Genomic DNA, 17,343 nt, shown 5'->3' on the forward strand with positions numbered 1-17,343 from the left:
TTATCACTAATAAAATGGCCATATTAACTTCTTTGCTACATTTAATAGCTTTCAGCTGTCTTTATAAGCATTTGATGCACAGAATAAACACACCTCGTGTTTAAACCATTCTGCTTGTGTTATTTGGCCTTCTATTATAAATAATACTGTAGACATTTCAAATCTCTAACCAGTAGAAGGTAGTCAAATCAATATTGGCTACGTAATACATAAAGAATGGATGCAAATTTTATAGCAGAGATTAATTATTAATTTATATCTGCTTACTGTAACAAAAATTCAGTTAGCTTTTTCTGAAGTTTAACAATGCTTCAGCCAAGATGGATAAATTATATATGAAAACAACATTATTTAAAGTAAAAATGCTAATAAAACAATTATATTATTTAATATTTATGAATGTCATACAATCTGTTATATGTAGTAATTCATGCACGGTTCTTCTCATACAATACGCTAGCATGGCTATTATAGCTCATATCACTATTATTGAGCAATATTAAAATGATTTTTTAGCAATTAAAATAGCAATATTTTCCATATTACAAAGATTTTGCTGAAAAGTCAGAAGTACATATATTATTAGAGGTTAATTATTTCTAACACGGAATGTATCCTGCATAGCACAAATGACTCAACAATGAAAATTTTGTTCAAGAAGTGTGCATATAAAAGGCTTTGTCCCTGGAATGCAGCTCTAAGTGGCTCACTATCTAGGTTGAAAATGGCTATGCAGGGTTGTATGTCCTATTTTTCCATGCCTGCACTAAAGATACAATATGGGAATTCAGCTTGGTAATTACTAATACACCACACAGACACAATTACACCCTGTATGAGGCATGAAGGAATCACTTGTGGTCTGCATCCATTACAAAGAGCAGTAGGGGGCCACCAGGCAAGACGACAAAATGCTTTACAAGGCGGAAGGAGACCAGAGGAGTTGATGTACATAGATACAAGGACCTTGATTCTTCTAGCAATGATTTAAGCCTCTTTCCATCAATTATCGTCCTTTGTCTCAAGAGTCTTATCACCAGCAGCACTACAGGAACTGGGCATAACAATGCTCAGACCCGTATAACCCCATGAACTGTGCTGACATTTCCACACCCTGTTGCTATGTTTGACCTGGTTATTCAGATTACTTAAGCAAAACAAAAAGAGAGAGAGAAAAAGCGTTACAATTGCAAAACTGGTGTATGTATTTTTTTTTTTTTAAGGCTTACTCAGAATTCCGTTTCTCTAAACTGAAAGCCATCCTACCTTCAAAATGTTCCTTCTCAAAGTAGTTTCTACTCCCTTTATAAAATTAAAAGTGAAAATACACTTGGATGCAAAGTATAGTTGTAAGAAAAGAGACTAAATACTGGTATATCAAGCGGTTACATACGTAACAAGAGAATTCTACCTCCAAGGGAGCTAAACTAAAATAAGTCAGCCGCTCTTTTTAGCTACAATGAGTCACAGGAATAATTTTCTTTCTGTGAAACTCTTTAAAGTTTCGAGTTTAATTGCAAGCAGTAAGCGGTTTTTATTATAACAGTTTCCTCCTGATTATTACACGATATACATTATTTTACAATACTTTCATTTAAGATGCGTTTTTGAAATACATGTTATAATTATGGATTTTTAAGACCTTAGGAAAGTTAGTTGTGGCAGTTGGTCAGATTTCTGTGAAACAAAGCCTTGTCTTTTAGAAAATGTTTACAACCTATGAGAAAAAAAATGTGTCCTGGGGCTAAAATGTTTATTGGCACCTAGAAGTCTGAAGGGAGACTCAGGCCTGCGGTTTTTGGAGGGTACTTTATCATCGCTGCATTCTCAAAGGTTTCTCTGAATGAATAGAACTGGATTACTCAGCCTTCTATTCCACGCCTATTCCTCTCCATTTTCCTTGGCACGAACTAGAGCCAGGCTATTTTTAGTTAGGCAGTTTTCTATTTTTAGACAACTACCAGTTAGAAGACATTTGTTCGGAAAAAATTTAAACACACACACACACACACACACACACACACACACACACAAAGGGAGGAGGGAAAGAAGCTTCTCTTCACATATTGTAAAGCAGCCTTCAACCTGTAACTCCAGGCATTTCAGCTGCTTTCAATCTTGGAAAAATAAAGAAAAATTCAGAGTTCAGGGTTTTAAAAATAAACCTTCCCTCTGGCAAACAGACCAAAATACAACAAGCTGTTACTATGTGAAACAGCGGACTACAAAAACAAAGAACATTCTCCAATGATTGAACTGCGGGAAAGGTTGGAGAACTATTAGGTTATACGAATGTTACACAGGCATGTAACAATTTTCCAGCCTCTCAGCCAGATGGAGGGTGTTTTAGAAATTAGGGAGGGGGTAGAGGGATCCTCATCTGTACAGTTAAGATGCGGATGTCCGATACAACATGAAAGTTTCCATTCTCAACACCAGAGACCCTTGTGTCAAACTTAAAGGTAATTATATTCACTGCATTTTTCAAACATTTGTATTCTATAGAATTTCCCTAAAAATCATAACCACATGTTTACAGAGAAACGACATACTAAAAACAAAATTCCGGTGCCAATGGGAAACAAAATTAAAGCCTGCTTCATATACACATAGATGTGTGTGTGTGTATGCATTTGTATATCTCTAAATCATGACCTGTATTAGTCTTGCTTTTACTTTACATGGGGGAAAAAATGACTTGCAGACTGGCTCAGCCTATCAACTTACTCTACTTATCTTTCAAAGTTGTGTTTTCCCCTCTAACCCACCATGAGATGGATGTTTTCATGGGCTCACAACTGAAATTACTTTCTTTTCCTTCAGTTAGCCTGCTGTGCCCTAAGTCTTTTCAAGGTTCAGACTGGTGGACAGGATAGTCACCGGCGCATCACCAGTAACTAGCACAAACTTTAGCACCTGATCTCCATGTTCATGTGTATCTGCTGAATGAGGGAACAAATACTGCGCGTGCTGTGTCCACAACGGCATACCGACCCGGAGGCCCGTGGACTCCTCATGATCACAGTCACGTTTCCTATGCGCTCAGCACAATGCCTCGCACGTAGGGAACACTCCACAAATGCTTGTGGAAAAAACATCAATTCACTAGCCTTTATTAGTGGCAACCCACTCCAGTACTCTTGCCTGGAAAATCCCCTGGGCAGAGAAGCCTGGTAGACTACAGTCCATGGGATCGCAAAGAGTCGGACACAACTGAGCGACTTCACTTTCATTTTTAATTTATTTAAGTGCTATCATTATTTATGTAAGAATGTGATATTTATTAGGGCATTCTCCGATGGCTCAGTGGGTCAAGAATCTGCCTGCGATGCAGGAGACGCAATTTTGATTCCTGGGTTGGGAAAATCCCGTGGATAAGGAAATGGCAATCCACTCCAGTATCCTTGCCTGGGAAACCCATGGACAGAGGAGTCTGGTGGGCTACATGTTTAAGGGGTCAGAACTGAGTGACTAAGCACACACAACTATTAATAGAAAATGCTATATAATTATTCTCAATATAAAAAACTGCTGCTTCTCTGTCCTTTGGTAAAACAGCTTAAATTTTCTGAACTTTTCCCTTGATGTTGAAAATAAAAACATCTTACCTAACTTAAGGGCTTTCCTCGTAGCTAAGTGGGTAAAGAATCTGCCTGCAATGCAGGAGACCTGGGTTCGACCCCTGGGTCAGGAAGATCCTCTGGAGAAGGAAATGGTAACCCACTCCAGTGTTCTTGCCTGGAGAATCCCATGGACAGAGGAGCCTGGCGGGCTATACTCCGCAGGGTCACAAAGAGTCGAAGACCACTTAGCTTCTAAACCACCACCTAACTTAACAGTTGACAGTGGGCTCTGACATCTTTTACAGCCATGATCATCCCATCAGCCCTGTGAGCCAGGATGGGTCAGGGTGGACCAACTTAGAACGTTGAACAAGTCAGCCCAGGTTATAGAACTAATAATGTGTGGTGTTGCCATAACCAGAACTAATCTCTCTCCAAATCTGTGGGGCTTTAAAAGTTCCTTCCTACAAGTAAAATTTAAAGGAGAACTCTCACGATAATGCTTCCAATAACATTCTTTAGGAAAATCGCTCTGCAGCTTTCTTTTTCCCCATGTGAAATTAATTCAGAACTACCACCTTTCAGGAGAACCTAGTCGAGAAGCCTGGGGAGAAGATAAAATTCCCCGCATACCTAATTAGGAAACCTGAGCCTGGTACGCATGCGCATTCCCTTTCTGGTGGAAAAGCTTAGAGCTTAGCGTTTGACCTGGTTTGTTTCTGTCCTTTCCTGTCCCTTCCTCCGTTTTTCTTTCTTCCTCAGGGTAATTTCAACTTCAGTGTTCCCTCCATCCTGTCATCTTGATCCACAGAATCCCACTTACTTTAACAAATATGCCATTCCTGGGAGTATGATGCAGCTTTCCTGATTGATTCTCCCTGCCCTGGCACAGACCCTAACACCCAGTAGGGAAGCAACCAATGCCTGCCGTGGGAATGAAAGATGGAATGGCCGGTGCAACCTCTCCAGCTCACAGGTCCTTTATTATGTTGTATCCATCAACCATCACGCTAGTTACCTCATCAACAAGAGTGCTGGGTTTGCCAGTTTCATTCTTACACCAGGGCTGCTGAGTAGAAGGTTTCTGGGGTGACGAACATTTCTGGACCCATCTTGACCAACAGAAGCCACTAGTCACATGTCACTATGGGGCACTTGAAATGTGGCCAGTTAGACTGAAGAACTAAACTTTTGAGTTTATTAATTTCAATTAATTAAAATGTTAATAGCGACCTGTAGTCATTTCATTTCATCTGAAATCTGGCTGTATTATCCAAAGAGAATTCACATGACAGAAATGACTGACTGTGTCAGGCCACAGGCGCTAAATATGTTACTTATTTACAAATGTGTACAGGTATTAAAAGAAGCTTACTCCTTGGAAGGAAAGTTATGACCAACCTAGATAGCACATTCAAAAGCAGAGACATTACTTTTCCAACAAAGGTCCGTCTAATCAAGGCTATGGTTTTTCCAGTGGTCATGTATGGATGTGAGAGTTGGACTGTGAAGAAAGCTGAGCGCTGAAGAATTGATGCTTTTGAATTGTGGTATTGGAGAAGACTCTTGAGAGTCCCTTGGACTGCAAGGAGATCCAACCAGTCCATTCTGAAGGAGATCAGTCCTGGGTATTCTTTGCAAGGACTGATGCTGAAGCTGAAACTCTAGTATTTTGGCCACCTCATGTGAAGAGCTGACTCATTGGAAAAGACTCTGATGCTGGGACGGATTGGGGGCAGGAGGAGAAGGGGACGACGGAGGATGAGATGGCTGGATGGCATCACTGACTCGATGGACGTGAGTCTGAGTGAACTCTGGGAGTTGGTGATGGACAGGGAGGCCTGGCGTGCTGTGATTCATTGGGTCGCAAAGAGTTGGACACGACTGAGCAACTGAACTGAACTGAAAGAGGCATTTGTGTGATATATCAAAAAATAAAGTTTTAAATTCAGAAATTCTTGAATAAGAGTTACTATTTTTCATTTGTATATTAGGGTTTTTGTAAAAATATTTTATCAGATGTGAGGGAAAAAACCAAATACCCACTTTAGAATTTACTGTTTACAGCGTTTCTTATCCTAAAACAGTAGCTCTAAATAGTTACTGAGTTTATTTACTAAAACATAAAGATAAGAGATTTAATTGATATGAAGAGGCTTTCAGAATCTAATTAACCTCCCAGCTAGTCATTAACTCTATGACCTTTAGAAATAATTGACAGGGATTTTTTTTTTTTTTTCCTTATTGAAAACTTCCATTAGGTGGCTAAACTTCGGGATAACACAGAACACACTAAATGCCGTTGAGACGTGACTGGATAACATGCCAAACAGCTATTAGTAAAATGAGATATATTCCCAATAAGATAATCTACCCACCCAATCTGTTGCATCCATATGCAGCATTTGCCTAATTATAGTGCTTTTAATGATGGAGTCTGGAGTCTTTTTCCAGAATGTCCTATGAATTATTTTGATCATGAGGGTAATGAGGAATGTACCACTGCTGTACCCACTGCTAACCACCGACATCATACTTGCCTGCCGAGTCTGGTCTTGAACTCAGAATCTTCCTTGACACTTGCTCTTGGGAGCCACTAGCAACTGATGGGCATGCACAGGGAGGGGCCAGGAGATGCAGTGCTCACTTCACTGTGTAATAACAGGCCTTTTATATTGTGCTTCCAAAAGTGTAACGTGCTTGCTTCCAAGAGTTAGTTTAACCATATATCAGTTAAAAAAAATTTTTTTTATGGTATGAAAAATGTTCTCTAATGTACTTTCAAACTCCACACTAGAGAAAATAGATATGTGGAAAGGCTCTGGTGCCTTGGTACTCAGTCTGGTTCACAGACTAGCAGCATCAGTTTTCATCTGGGAGCTTGTTGGAAATACAGACTCTTGGGCCCTGCCATGTGCTCACTGAATCAGAATCAGCCTTTAAGCAAGATGCCCCCAGTGATTCAGACTGGGCCGGAGGCATTTTGTCTGAGACCCTCTGATCTCTCTTGTTAGATCCTGGCTGAAGTACCACCATCGCTTCTCTTTTTCCCAGGAATCTACATATATGGGTCTGAAAGTCTTTTACTTTCCACCAGGGCTACAAGAAATATCTCTACATTGTCCACATGCCTTTTTTTTCCCCCTTATATAAAGTGATGAAAGTGAAAGTTGCTCAGTCGTGTCTGACTCTTTGTGACCCCAGAGACTACACAGTCCATGGAATTCTCCAGACCAGAATACTGCAGTGGGTAGCCGTTCCCTTCTCCAGGGGATCGTCCCACCCCAGGGATCGAACGCAGGTCTCCCACATTGCAGGCAGATTCTTTACCAGCTGAGCCACAAGGGAAGCCCAAGAATACCGGAGTGGGTAGCCTATCCCTTCTCCAGTGGATCTTCCCAACCCAGGAATTGAACTGGGGTCTCCTGCATTGCAGACGGATTCTTTACCAACTGAGTGATGAGGGAAGCAACAGCCTTTATCCATCTCTGGTTCTCTTGAAAGAGTTTCACCTTTTATTATTATTAGAACATATCTGACTTCAATGAAGAAAATCTGGTAACTTTTAATATTTATACCATAATGATCATCAGTAAGTTGTTTATATATATATATTTTATATATATACGTAAGTATATATACACAGGTATAGATGTATTTGAATATATGCATACATATACATATATCCATACACACACGCTCAGTCGCTCAGTTGTGGCCAACTCTTTGTGACCCTATGGACTGTAGCCCACCAGACTCCTCTGTCAGTGGAATTTTCCAGACAAAAATACTGGAGTGATGTGCCATTTCCTTCCAGGGGATCTTCCTGACCTAGGGATTGAACCCATGTCTCCTGCATCTCCTGTACTGACAGGCAGATTTTTTACCACTGAGCCACCTGGAAAGCCTGATATATATGTACATATATATAATATTTATTAAATGTCTACAATATGGCATACATTGAGCTGGCAGTTGAAGTTATAAATAATCATCATGTCCTTCAGAGAAAGGAAGTAGGTTTATAATAATAGTTCTTAAAAATGCAGTGAGGCAGTTGAAATAATAAACATCCTTTGATTAAAGACTCATCATCTTTTATTCTGATTCTAGGCAGGACTCTGAAATTGTTCCTAAAGCTTCACTTTTGAGTATCTCATAGCCATATACTTAGTACCAACCCTAAAGAAATAAGGATATTCTACTCTTTGATATCTTATTTGATATGTTTTAAAACCAAATAATGTTACATTTACCTAAGGACTGTCAATGGCTAGAATGCAACAGTTGCTTCAAATGTGCAGTCCAACACCAAGTTGTAGGTGTCATGAACTCTGTAAATGTCATTAAATATTGATAATGATGATTCAGGCTAAAAATGTTTCCCCCTTTCACTTTCAGATATTGAGGGAAAAAAACCATGAAGACTGGTTTGTTCCAATTCAAGGTGATTCATGTCAAATAATAATGATAAAATGGTGATGGTTAATAATTATAAAGCAGTTTCACTACTGACAAAAGGCTGTATTTTGAAACCTATTGTCTTTTCTGCTCCTACTATTATTAAATAATTTTCTGTTGACTCTGTTAGTACTAAGCCATTAGAGCTGTGTAACGAGAGATGAGAGGTAATGTGTTATTGCCTTGTGCATATAACTTGAGTAATCTAACATGCACTTTATTTGTTCAACAGTGATTTTCTTAATAAATGACATGTGAAGCAGCTTTTCATGTTTATAAAATATATGCAAATTAAGCAAGTGCATTATTTTTAAAAAGGAATGGATTTTCAAATTTGATATACAGAAATTCATTGTGGATTGATGAGAAATATGAATACATTTTAGACCTGTTTCTTTTAGACTTTGGGGAACAAATATAAATTTGATTTACAGAGACAAAAGTCTTTTAAAGATATATAAACAAAAACAAACATTACAACTTAGGAAAAATATGCAAAACCTTTTCTTTTACTGTTTTTAACAAAATAACTTTTTTCTTGTTTTCCTTAGAATACTCAACACTGAAGGTTTAAATCTTTATGGAATATACTAATCCTTCAATTTTCAATACTATCTATCTAAAAGCAATTATATATTTAGTTTAACAGAGGACAAGGCAGAATTACTGAGCTACTCGCAGTAAGAACTATTTTAATTATAATTCACAGTAATCTAAGAAGAATTTTTAATGTAGCTCAAAAATATTACTTCTCTAAGTTTCTGGAAAAAAACTGCTTTTCTGAAGAAATTAATTACTAATTATAAAGTTAAATACTAGCCTATGCTGCTTCAAGTAAGTTTAAAAATAGTAACAAGGAAGACCTACCATCCTTCCGTTCACAAGCTTCACACTTAAAAAAACAGCACGCATTACCTCGTTCACGTGGCTAGTGCTCCCTGTCAGCCTGGACAACTCAAAAGAACTTCCGAACCAGACGGTAAGCTTACTGATTGACTCTGCGGTTACTGGTGTGGGGGCAAAATGTGCTTTCAGTTTTACGATGAGTGTGTAATTCCAGACTGGTGTCTCTCAAAGTGAACATTTATGCTTTGGATTCTAAAATCTCAAGGCTACACAGTTCTTCACCTCTGAAATGCACTGTTCTAATTTCACATTGAACAATTAATCCTGGTGTCGATTTGAAAACACAATTAGTTAAATGCCTCCTTTTTCAGATTTCAGTCTAGACCAGTGCTGTCCCACAGAACTTTCTCGATATCACTGTATTCTACAACTTCCCTTGTCCCATTTGCCAGTCACTAGCCGCACGTGGCCAGTGGCTACTGTATTAGATGGTACGGATCTAGATCTCTGTAGTTTTTGACAGTGCTTTGACAAAATTTATAAAATTTTAGTGAACTGTTTCATCGGAACTATAAAAACATTTTTATACTTTAAACGAGTAACATTATGCTATACGGCAATCCCATGGCCATATCCTATTATAACTGTCTTCCCCTGTTTATTTTTTCTACAGATATATGCTGATGGCCTAACACTCTCTCAACCTCACATTAAGCCCTGGAGATGTGATGGAAGACAAAATGTGCCCTGCCTTCCAGAAGTTAAAAAATCTAGTGTGGAACAAGCAATTGGACAATAGCTTCAACAGTGCTTTGATAGAGAAAACAGAACACATTAGAGTCCTATTTTATAATATAGGAAAAACAATAAGCATAAGTTACAGAGCATCTCCAGGATATTTCCAAAAGTATAAACTGGGGCCTGACTTGAAGGAAGGATAAATAAAAGCCAAGCAAAGGCTGAGTAAGGAATGTTGAAGACAAAACAAACAGGGCTTGGAGAAGCTGAAGGATGTAAGCATCTTTAGAAGGCGTGAGTATAGGATGGGAACTGGGTGAGGGGGTGGCTGAGGGAAATAACAAAAGGTGAGGCTAGAGAAGAGAATTACAGAGGCTAGATCCCACATGACCTTGTGGGCAATCTTGACCAAGAGACCTTGAGGGGCCTTGGTTACGTTCATATCTCCATGCATTCCACGGCACATAGCACATGGCAGGAATTCAGCCAATCTTTGTTCAGTGAATGCATGAAAGAATGAAAATTCAACAAATGATCAAACATATAAGTGAATGTTATTTTTCTTTTAGAAAAAGTATGTGTCACATATACCTATAAAGCATATATATTTTCCATGTATCTATATTTTTATAAGAATAAAATTGAAACCTATTTAATTGGGTTATATAAGGAAAGCTCATGTAAAAAGAGACATATTTTGATATTTTATATCTACTCCTGACTTTTGTAATACAGAGTTTGTAAAGTCCAATTCTACTATTGGCTGAATTTGCTTTTCAACAAAAATTGTTCTTAATTTTTATCAACTATGTAAAGGTAGTTAACTTATTGATAACCTCCAGGAGCACTGTGGAATACTAAAGTGTATTAGCTATTTTAAGGCCTTTGCAGACCCAATTCAGGCCTTAATTATTACTGTGCAAGGAGATATTTTGCTAGAACTGTCTTTAAATCCAAAAACAGGAATCAGGTAACAGAAAATAAAATTTCATGTAAATATCATCTCTCATTCTCCCCTTTCTTTTTGCCCACCTCACTCGCATGCTCCCTCTCTCACCCACACACAGTCTCTCTTCTTCTCATCCTTGCACCTCAAAAAGAAAAGCCAGTAATCTCCCGAGAGAGCTGTGAATCAGAGGTCCTTTCTGCAGGGGTTACATCCATCTTTTTGATTTCCCAGGGAGCGGCACGGGTTCTTATGTTTTATCCCATGGCCACACAGAGTCACTTAGTCACTAGCCCAGACTAGATGAGCAGCTCAAACAGAATTACTGAGTCACTGAGAGGTGAGGGGTTCCCTCCTGGCCAGGTGCTAAGTGATGCTCCCAAGTGGGTTTTGTGGTTAGAAAACATGCGCTGGATATGAGGTAGCCTGTCTGGGACTTCTGTCTCTCCAAGGATCACCTAGAATGATCTGGTGATCAACAACCTGTTTGAAGTTTTGTTGAACTGTTTAGCTGAAGCCTTCCTTTCAGCAGTTTGTATTACTTTAATGAGATTATTGCTCCTTTGCCCTCTGACTGTTCCCAAGCTAATTTTTGTCTGTTTCATATCCTTAACACAAATGCCTGTCTCCTGGTTCAGAAGTCCTTGAGCGGTGCTGAACGTAAGCCGGTGCCTGCTAAATCCTTGCTGAGTGAAGAAATGGCTCTACAGGCTTACAGCATGTCCCCTGGGACCTGAGATCTTCAGTTCATCCTGAAGCGCTCAACCCCACGTCTCCTTCCCCAGCATCAACTGTGGGAGTCGGCAGGCAGCCAAGAGAACCAAGAGTGCGCTAGACAGGCGCAAGGGGATGAAGGAAGCAGTTTCTGAATACCATCAGAGCCTCCACTGAATTTCCACAGCCTCACAAGCTACCATTTTGGGTAAATACCTAGTATACTTGTCATAGAGTTAAATAAGATGGACTTTCTTCAAAGGAAGTGTTTTTAATACAATAATTGTTTTTTTTTTTCCTACCCAGTAGATTAAAAACTTAACACATTTACAAAATCTGGCATATTTATATATTGTATCTAAACAGATATTCAAGCTGCATTATAATATAATAATAAAAAAAACCCTGATCCCAGTCTATTAAGTCTTTGTAAGTCTTTGTGCCATTGTAACAGTAGTGCTAATTATCAAGCAAAGACATGATAATTACAAAGAGCTTTTTTGCTAAAAGAAGGAATCTCTTTCAACACCCACGCGCTGCACAATTTCCTATGACCCTGTAACACTACTCTGGTATGGCCCAGAAATTTGTATTTCAGGCTGAATACTGGGAATCGTGTTATTCCTCTCTCTTCGCCAATCTTTTTTTTTTCTTGTGAGTAAACTGTTTTCAGAGGGTTAAGGGAGAGGGGTAATGGTCCAAATGGGAAATATAAAACTAATGACCCTTCATGAAACATATTATGCTCCTCATTAAACTTTCTCAGTTAAGTGTATTCCATTAAATTAAAATAAATAGGATTTAAAATTTTACCCAGGAGTAGTAAACTATCCTAACTTTCAACGTTGTGTTAGATCTATTCTAAGAATAGAGTTCTCAAGTCCCTGATGCATCACAGGTTCTTAGCCTGCAACATGCAGAGGTCTTCAAACTTCGTGTGTGTAAGAATTACTTTGGGAAACTTACTACAAATGCAGCTTCCCACCGAGATCCCTTCTTTTTCACCAAGGATCTCAGGCACACTGACTTCAGTGAAATGCACTTTGAAAAGTACTCTCTGTATTTTTCTGGTACACCCTTTGTCAAGTGTAGGGATCCCACTTGACTGCTTTCTCCATCATCTCAGTTATTACTACAGTGTGGGAAAGCCAAATGGTGAAGACTGTTGTGATTCAGGTAGTGGAGCAGGCCAGTCCCGAATCATGATAGACTTATATGTGATTTTCAGAGAATCAAAGCATTTCTAGTTTCGATCTAGGAGCCTCAGAATGTCTTTTTGAGAGATTCAGAGTTTTAATCTATTGATGTTAAGGGCAACATAATGATGGAATTGCTACTCTACTCTATTTTTGCTTTTTTTAAAGAATTACATTGTACAAAACTTTCAAATTCACTGTCCTCCTTTTTGAGATGAGAAAACTTCAGACCTGAGAAGTAGCCAGTTTGTCATCCAGTAAGACTGTGCAAGGCAAGGCCTCAAGTGCAAGCCCTTTGACTTTCAACTCAGTGTTCTTCTCATGACCATGAAGAAGTCTGGTTGAGGCACGCATCTGTCCCAGAATATGAAAATCTCTAGAGTATGTGAAGTTTTAACTCTCCTTTAAACCACTGAGTATATTTCTGAGCAAAGCCCACAGAAGATAATTTTATAGATTTTTTTTTTAAATTTTAATTTTTACTTTATTTTACTTTACAATACTGTATTGGTTTTGCCATACATTGATATGAATCCACCACGGGTATTATAGATTTTTAAACTCCTAAGAAAACAAATCTAAAAAGTCAAATTTTCACCTAGATTAATACAGTTCAACTGCCTTTCCCACCATATGAAGGACAGGAGCAGTTCAAGTTTGATGACAAATTCCAATTCAATTTTTTGCTGTTGCTCTGCAATGTTTATTGTAATGATTTTGGTAATGAAGTGGAGTTTTGAGGATAGAGTTCCGTCTTCAGAACTCACGTTAACTGTGTGTCAATGTATACAAGCATGCATGTGAAAGCACTTTCACATGTGAAAACACTTATGAGGTTTGACAACTGTTAATATTTATGTATTTTCACACTTATATCTGTGCATGAATAAAATGCTATCTGAAATACATACTAGGTAATTTTATAAATGATCTTAAATTTCAAGATCAAGGCAAGCCCGCAATTAAAATCATCGGTCAGTGAAACACTAAATGTGTAGTAATGCAAATCTGAAAGTATTTTAAAATACACATATTAGACAAGGATGACTCAAGAAGGATGAGATTAATAGTTTGACAAGATGCCTGATTCCTAGCAAGGAGCAGATTCAGAGTCCCTACTGTCATACCACTCTCACTCTCTACTTATCATCTACTTTTGTTTCTCTGAAATTATTTGCTTGGTCTTATTAGGCAAAAAATTTAAAAAAAAATTTAAAAACTTTCAAGTAAAAGTAAAGACATGAGAATTAACCTTAGACAATTATAACAGGTAAAGAGAAGATGGATGTAAGAGGCAGATTAATTTGATCAGGATTAGAACTACATTTTTTCATAATATGAACCACTTAAAGCAATGGCAAGAATAACTTGTATTCTGGTAGACTGATTCTGAATACACACTTCTGAAACATTTATTTTCTCTTAATTCTGGAAAAGCAGTCATAATCAAGGAATCCATGAGGAGAAAGACAGGAGGATAAAATAGATGGGGACACCTTATGTCTGAATAATGGGGATATATACTTCATTATACCTATTCCCTTTTGGTTTATTATTCATTGCTTATGAAGGGTACTATAAGGCAATAACATTTAAATAGCATACATGTGGGAAACATTTAAAATTGTATGGCAATGTTATTTATGGTAAAAGATAAGAAATATTTCTGAGTTTCAACATGGTGCTTATTTATTTTTGGCACAATGGAACCATGTTTTAAACCTAACTTTGATAAAACACCAAGTGACATTTAGAAATTCATTTTCATCAGATTTCTGATTCCACGTGTATCAATAGCGCTATATTAAATTATATGATTTGGGGGAAAAAACGCTTCTGGGAGAATAACTGTCTTTACTCTTTCAGCAAGAATACATTAGGAAGAATGAATTAGAAAGAAGAGACATAAAGCGAAAAACAAATGAAAAGTTACAGTGAGCTCACTTTAATTTTTTTCTTTGACTATGCTGCCAAAGCATATACTTAAAAGAAACCATGAGAAGTATATACTTTGGTATATACTTCAAAGCAATCATGAGAAGTCACCTAAGATGTGGGTGAGCTGTCCCCATAGCCACACTTCCCATTTCTGGTGGCCTGACCCTGGGGTGGACAAGGACGACTCAAGAAGGACGAGATTAATAATTTGACAAGATGCCTGATTCCTAGCAAGGAGCAGATTCACAGAGTCCCTACTATCATGCCAGTCTCACTTTGCATTTTGAGATAGAGAGAGAGGGTGGAGTAAGAATTGGGGCAATCACTCTGGGTACACCTGCGGGCATATAAACATTTTAGGAAAAGGAATTCGTGCTTGTGTGGAGGCAGGGAGGAGAGGAGGGAAGGTCTGCCCGCAAGCGGCGCCACCTGAGTTTGGGGTTCACCAGGCACGCCTGCACGCTCACCTCCACGATGTCCGAGTTCGTCCGGCTCTCGTGCGGCTCGTTGTACTCCGTGTACTTGAGCAGCACCTTGTCCATGTCCGTGCTGGCGTACTGGAACAGCTTGTTGGTGCTGTTGAAAATGATTAGCGCGATCTCACAGTCACACAGCACGCTCAGCTCGTATGCCTTCTTCATCAACCCAAATTTCCTCTTCGTAAACGTCACCTGGAAGAAAGCAAGCAGGCGGGTTTTTTAAAAGAGAGAGAAAAAACACGCCTTGAAAAACAAAACAGCACTTTTCCCCCTTTGTAACACCAAGTGTGTCGTGATCAGAGCCCTTGGCACTAACGCGTCTGGAAAGAAAGCAAAGAGATCTAAAACCAATTTCTGCTTAGAATTGCGATTTCTAGCTTGCTGCTGAATGCAGAAACTGTAAATGCCAGATTTAGTGTAGGGTGTTATAATGATGGTGACCTGGGACCTGTTTTGTTGAGCAATTCAAGATTTTTTAAAAAAGTCAATTTCAGCAGTGTTAGCATACTTCTTAATTATAAATCTGGAGCTTGTATTTTGGCTACTCGAAGACTAGACATGACATTATGGACATAGTATTTTAGATCTGTGTTCAAAACGTCTCAAAATTGTTTAGTCTCATGCCGTTTAACTGAAAACACTTGAAGGGATCCTACTGTACTCTTTCAGACAGAGTAATATTCTGTTTTCTAGAAATCCAGCAGGGAGTTGGGAAGAGCTTTAGCCATAATACTGTTAGGTCTTGGTTTCATTCTTCTGTGTCCCCTACTTGCTCTCCCAAGCCAGAAATTCTATTGTTATCTTTGCCTTTCTCTTCTTTTACTCCAATCTATTACCAAATCCCGTAATTTCTTTCCTCAAAATGTTTCTCAGGTTCCCTCTTCCTCGTCTATTTCCCAGGTTTCTTTATCATTCCCGTCTTTATCAGCTTCCTGTCCTAGGCAATCTTCCTGTCTGAAACCATTCCCTCCTCATTTCATCCTAATCTTCAAAACCTCACTCTTGTCACTGCCTTTCCTTTCTGATGAGTCGGCTACAGGAGCTCCTCTGGCTTCAAACACTTCCACCTGCCAATGCTACCAACTATAAACGTGCATGTCCCTGTTCCAAATTTCAGTCTTCTCTTGAGTAAACTCCACTTGGCCCCCCCAAAACCATGAACTTTCTTAAGTATAAGCCTGTATACTTTGTGGTCCAGTGTTTCCCGGCAGGTTTTTGTAGAACAGTATTTCTATAAAATTCTCCTTAAGACCACAGTTCAATAAGTGTAGGAAATGAGGCACAGTGGTATATTAAAGGCTGAGCGACTTTTAAAAACTTCAACCTGCTTTCCAAACTTATTGTTGACAGAATGTTTATTTCTTTGCTTATTTATTTTGAGGAGCACTTGCTGTCATTCTTCAGAACAAGGTTTCTAAAGTATCTAGCCGGGGAAATCCTGACTGACTGACTGAATTATTATTATCAAAGGTGAGGCTCAAAATTTCCCCCTTCATCTTCAAATCCAACTTATCTTGCAGAGGTCAGTTCAGTTTTATCTACTACCTCAGTTCAGTTCAGTTCAGTTCAGTCGTTCAGTCGTGTCCGACTCTTTGCAACCCCATGAATCGCAGCACGCCAGGCCTCCCTGTCCATCACCAACTCCCGGAGTTCACTCAGACTCACGTCCATCGAGTCAGTGATGCCATCCAGCCATCTCATCCTCCGTCGTTCCCCTTCTCCTCCTGCCCCCAATCCCTCCCAGCATCAGAGTCTTTTCCAATGAGTCAACTCTTCGCATGAGGTGGCCAAAGTACTGGAGTTTCAGCTTTAGCATCAGTCCTTCCAAAGAAATCCCAGGGCTGATCTCCTTCAGAATGGACTGGTTGGATCTCCTTGCAGTCCAAGGGACTCTCAAGAGTCTTCTCCAACACCGCAGTTCAAAAGCATCAATTTTTCGGCGCTCAGCCTTCTTCACAGTCCAACTCTCACACCCATACATGACCACAGGAAAAACCACAGCCTTGACTAGACAGACCTTTGTTGGCAAAGTCATGTGTCTGCTTTTCAATATGCTATCTAGGTTGGTCAAAACTTTCCTTCCAAGGAATAAGCGTCTTTTAATTTCATGCTTGCAATCACCACCTGCAGTGATTTTGGATCCCCCAAAAATAAAGTCTGACAGTGTTTCCACTGTTTCCCCATCTATTTCCCATGAAGTGATGGGACCGGATGCCATGATCTTCGTTTTCTGAATGTTGAGCTTTAAGTCAACTTTTTCACTCTCCTCTTTCACTCTCATCAAGAGGCGTTTTAGTTCCTCTTCACTTTCTGCCATAAGGGTGGTGTCATCTGCATATCTGAGGTTATTGATATTTCTCCCCACAATCTTGATTCCAGCTTGTGTTTCTTCCAGTCCAGGGTTTCTCATGATGTACTCTGCATAGAAGTTAGATAAGCAGGGTGACAATATACATCCTTGA

General features: G+C 39.0%; 1 protein-coding gene across 5 annotated transcripts in view; it reads right to left on the bottom strand.

Moving 5' to 3' along the window:
• Positions 1-17,343, bottom strand: part of MEF2C (myocyte enhancer factor 2C) — a 103,695-nt gene that overhangs the window by 66,340 nt on the left and 20,012 nt on the right. For all 5 annotated transcript variants that reach the window (XM_068980805.1, XM_068980803.1, XM_068980801.1 and 2 more), the window contains exon 3: positions 14,870-15,073. In XM_068980805.1, the coding sequence (XP_068836906.1) occupies positions 14,870-15,073 (204 nt within the window). The remainder of the gene's footprint in view (positions 1-14,869; positions 15,074-17,343) is intronic.

Source organism: Capricornis sumatraensis, chromosome 9 (genome assembly GCF_032405125.1).
Source record: "Capricornis sumatraensis isolate serow.1 chromosome 9, serow.2, whole genome shotgun sequence".
In the NCBI taxonomy this organism is placed as follows: Eukaryota; Metazoa; Chordata; class Mammalia; order Artiodactyla; family Bovidae; genus Capricornis; species Capricornis sumatraensis.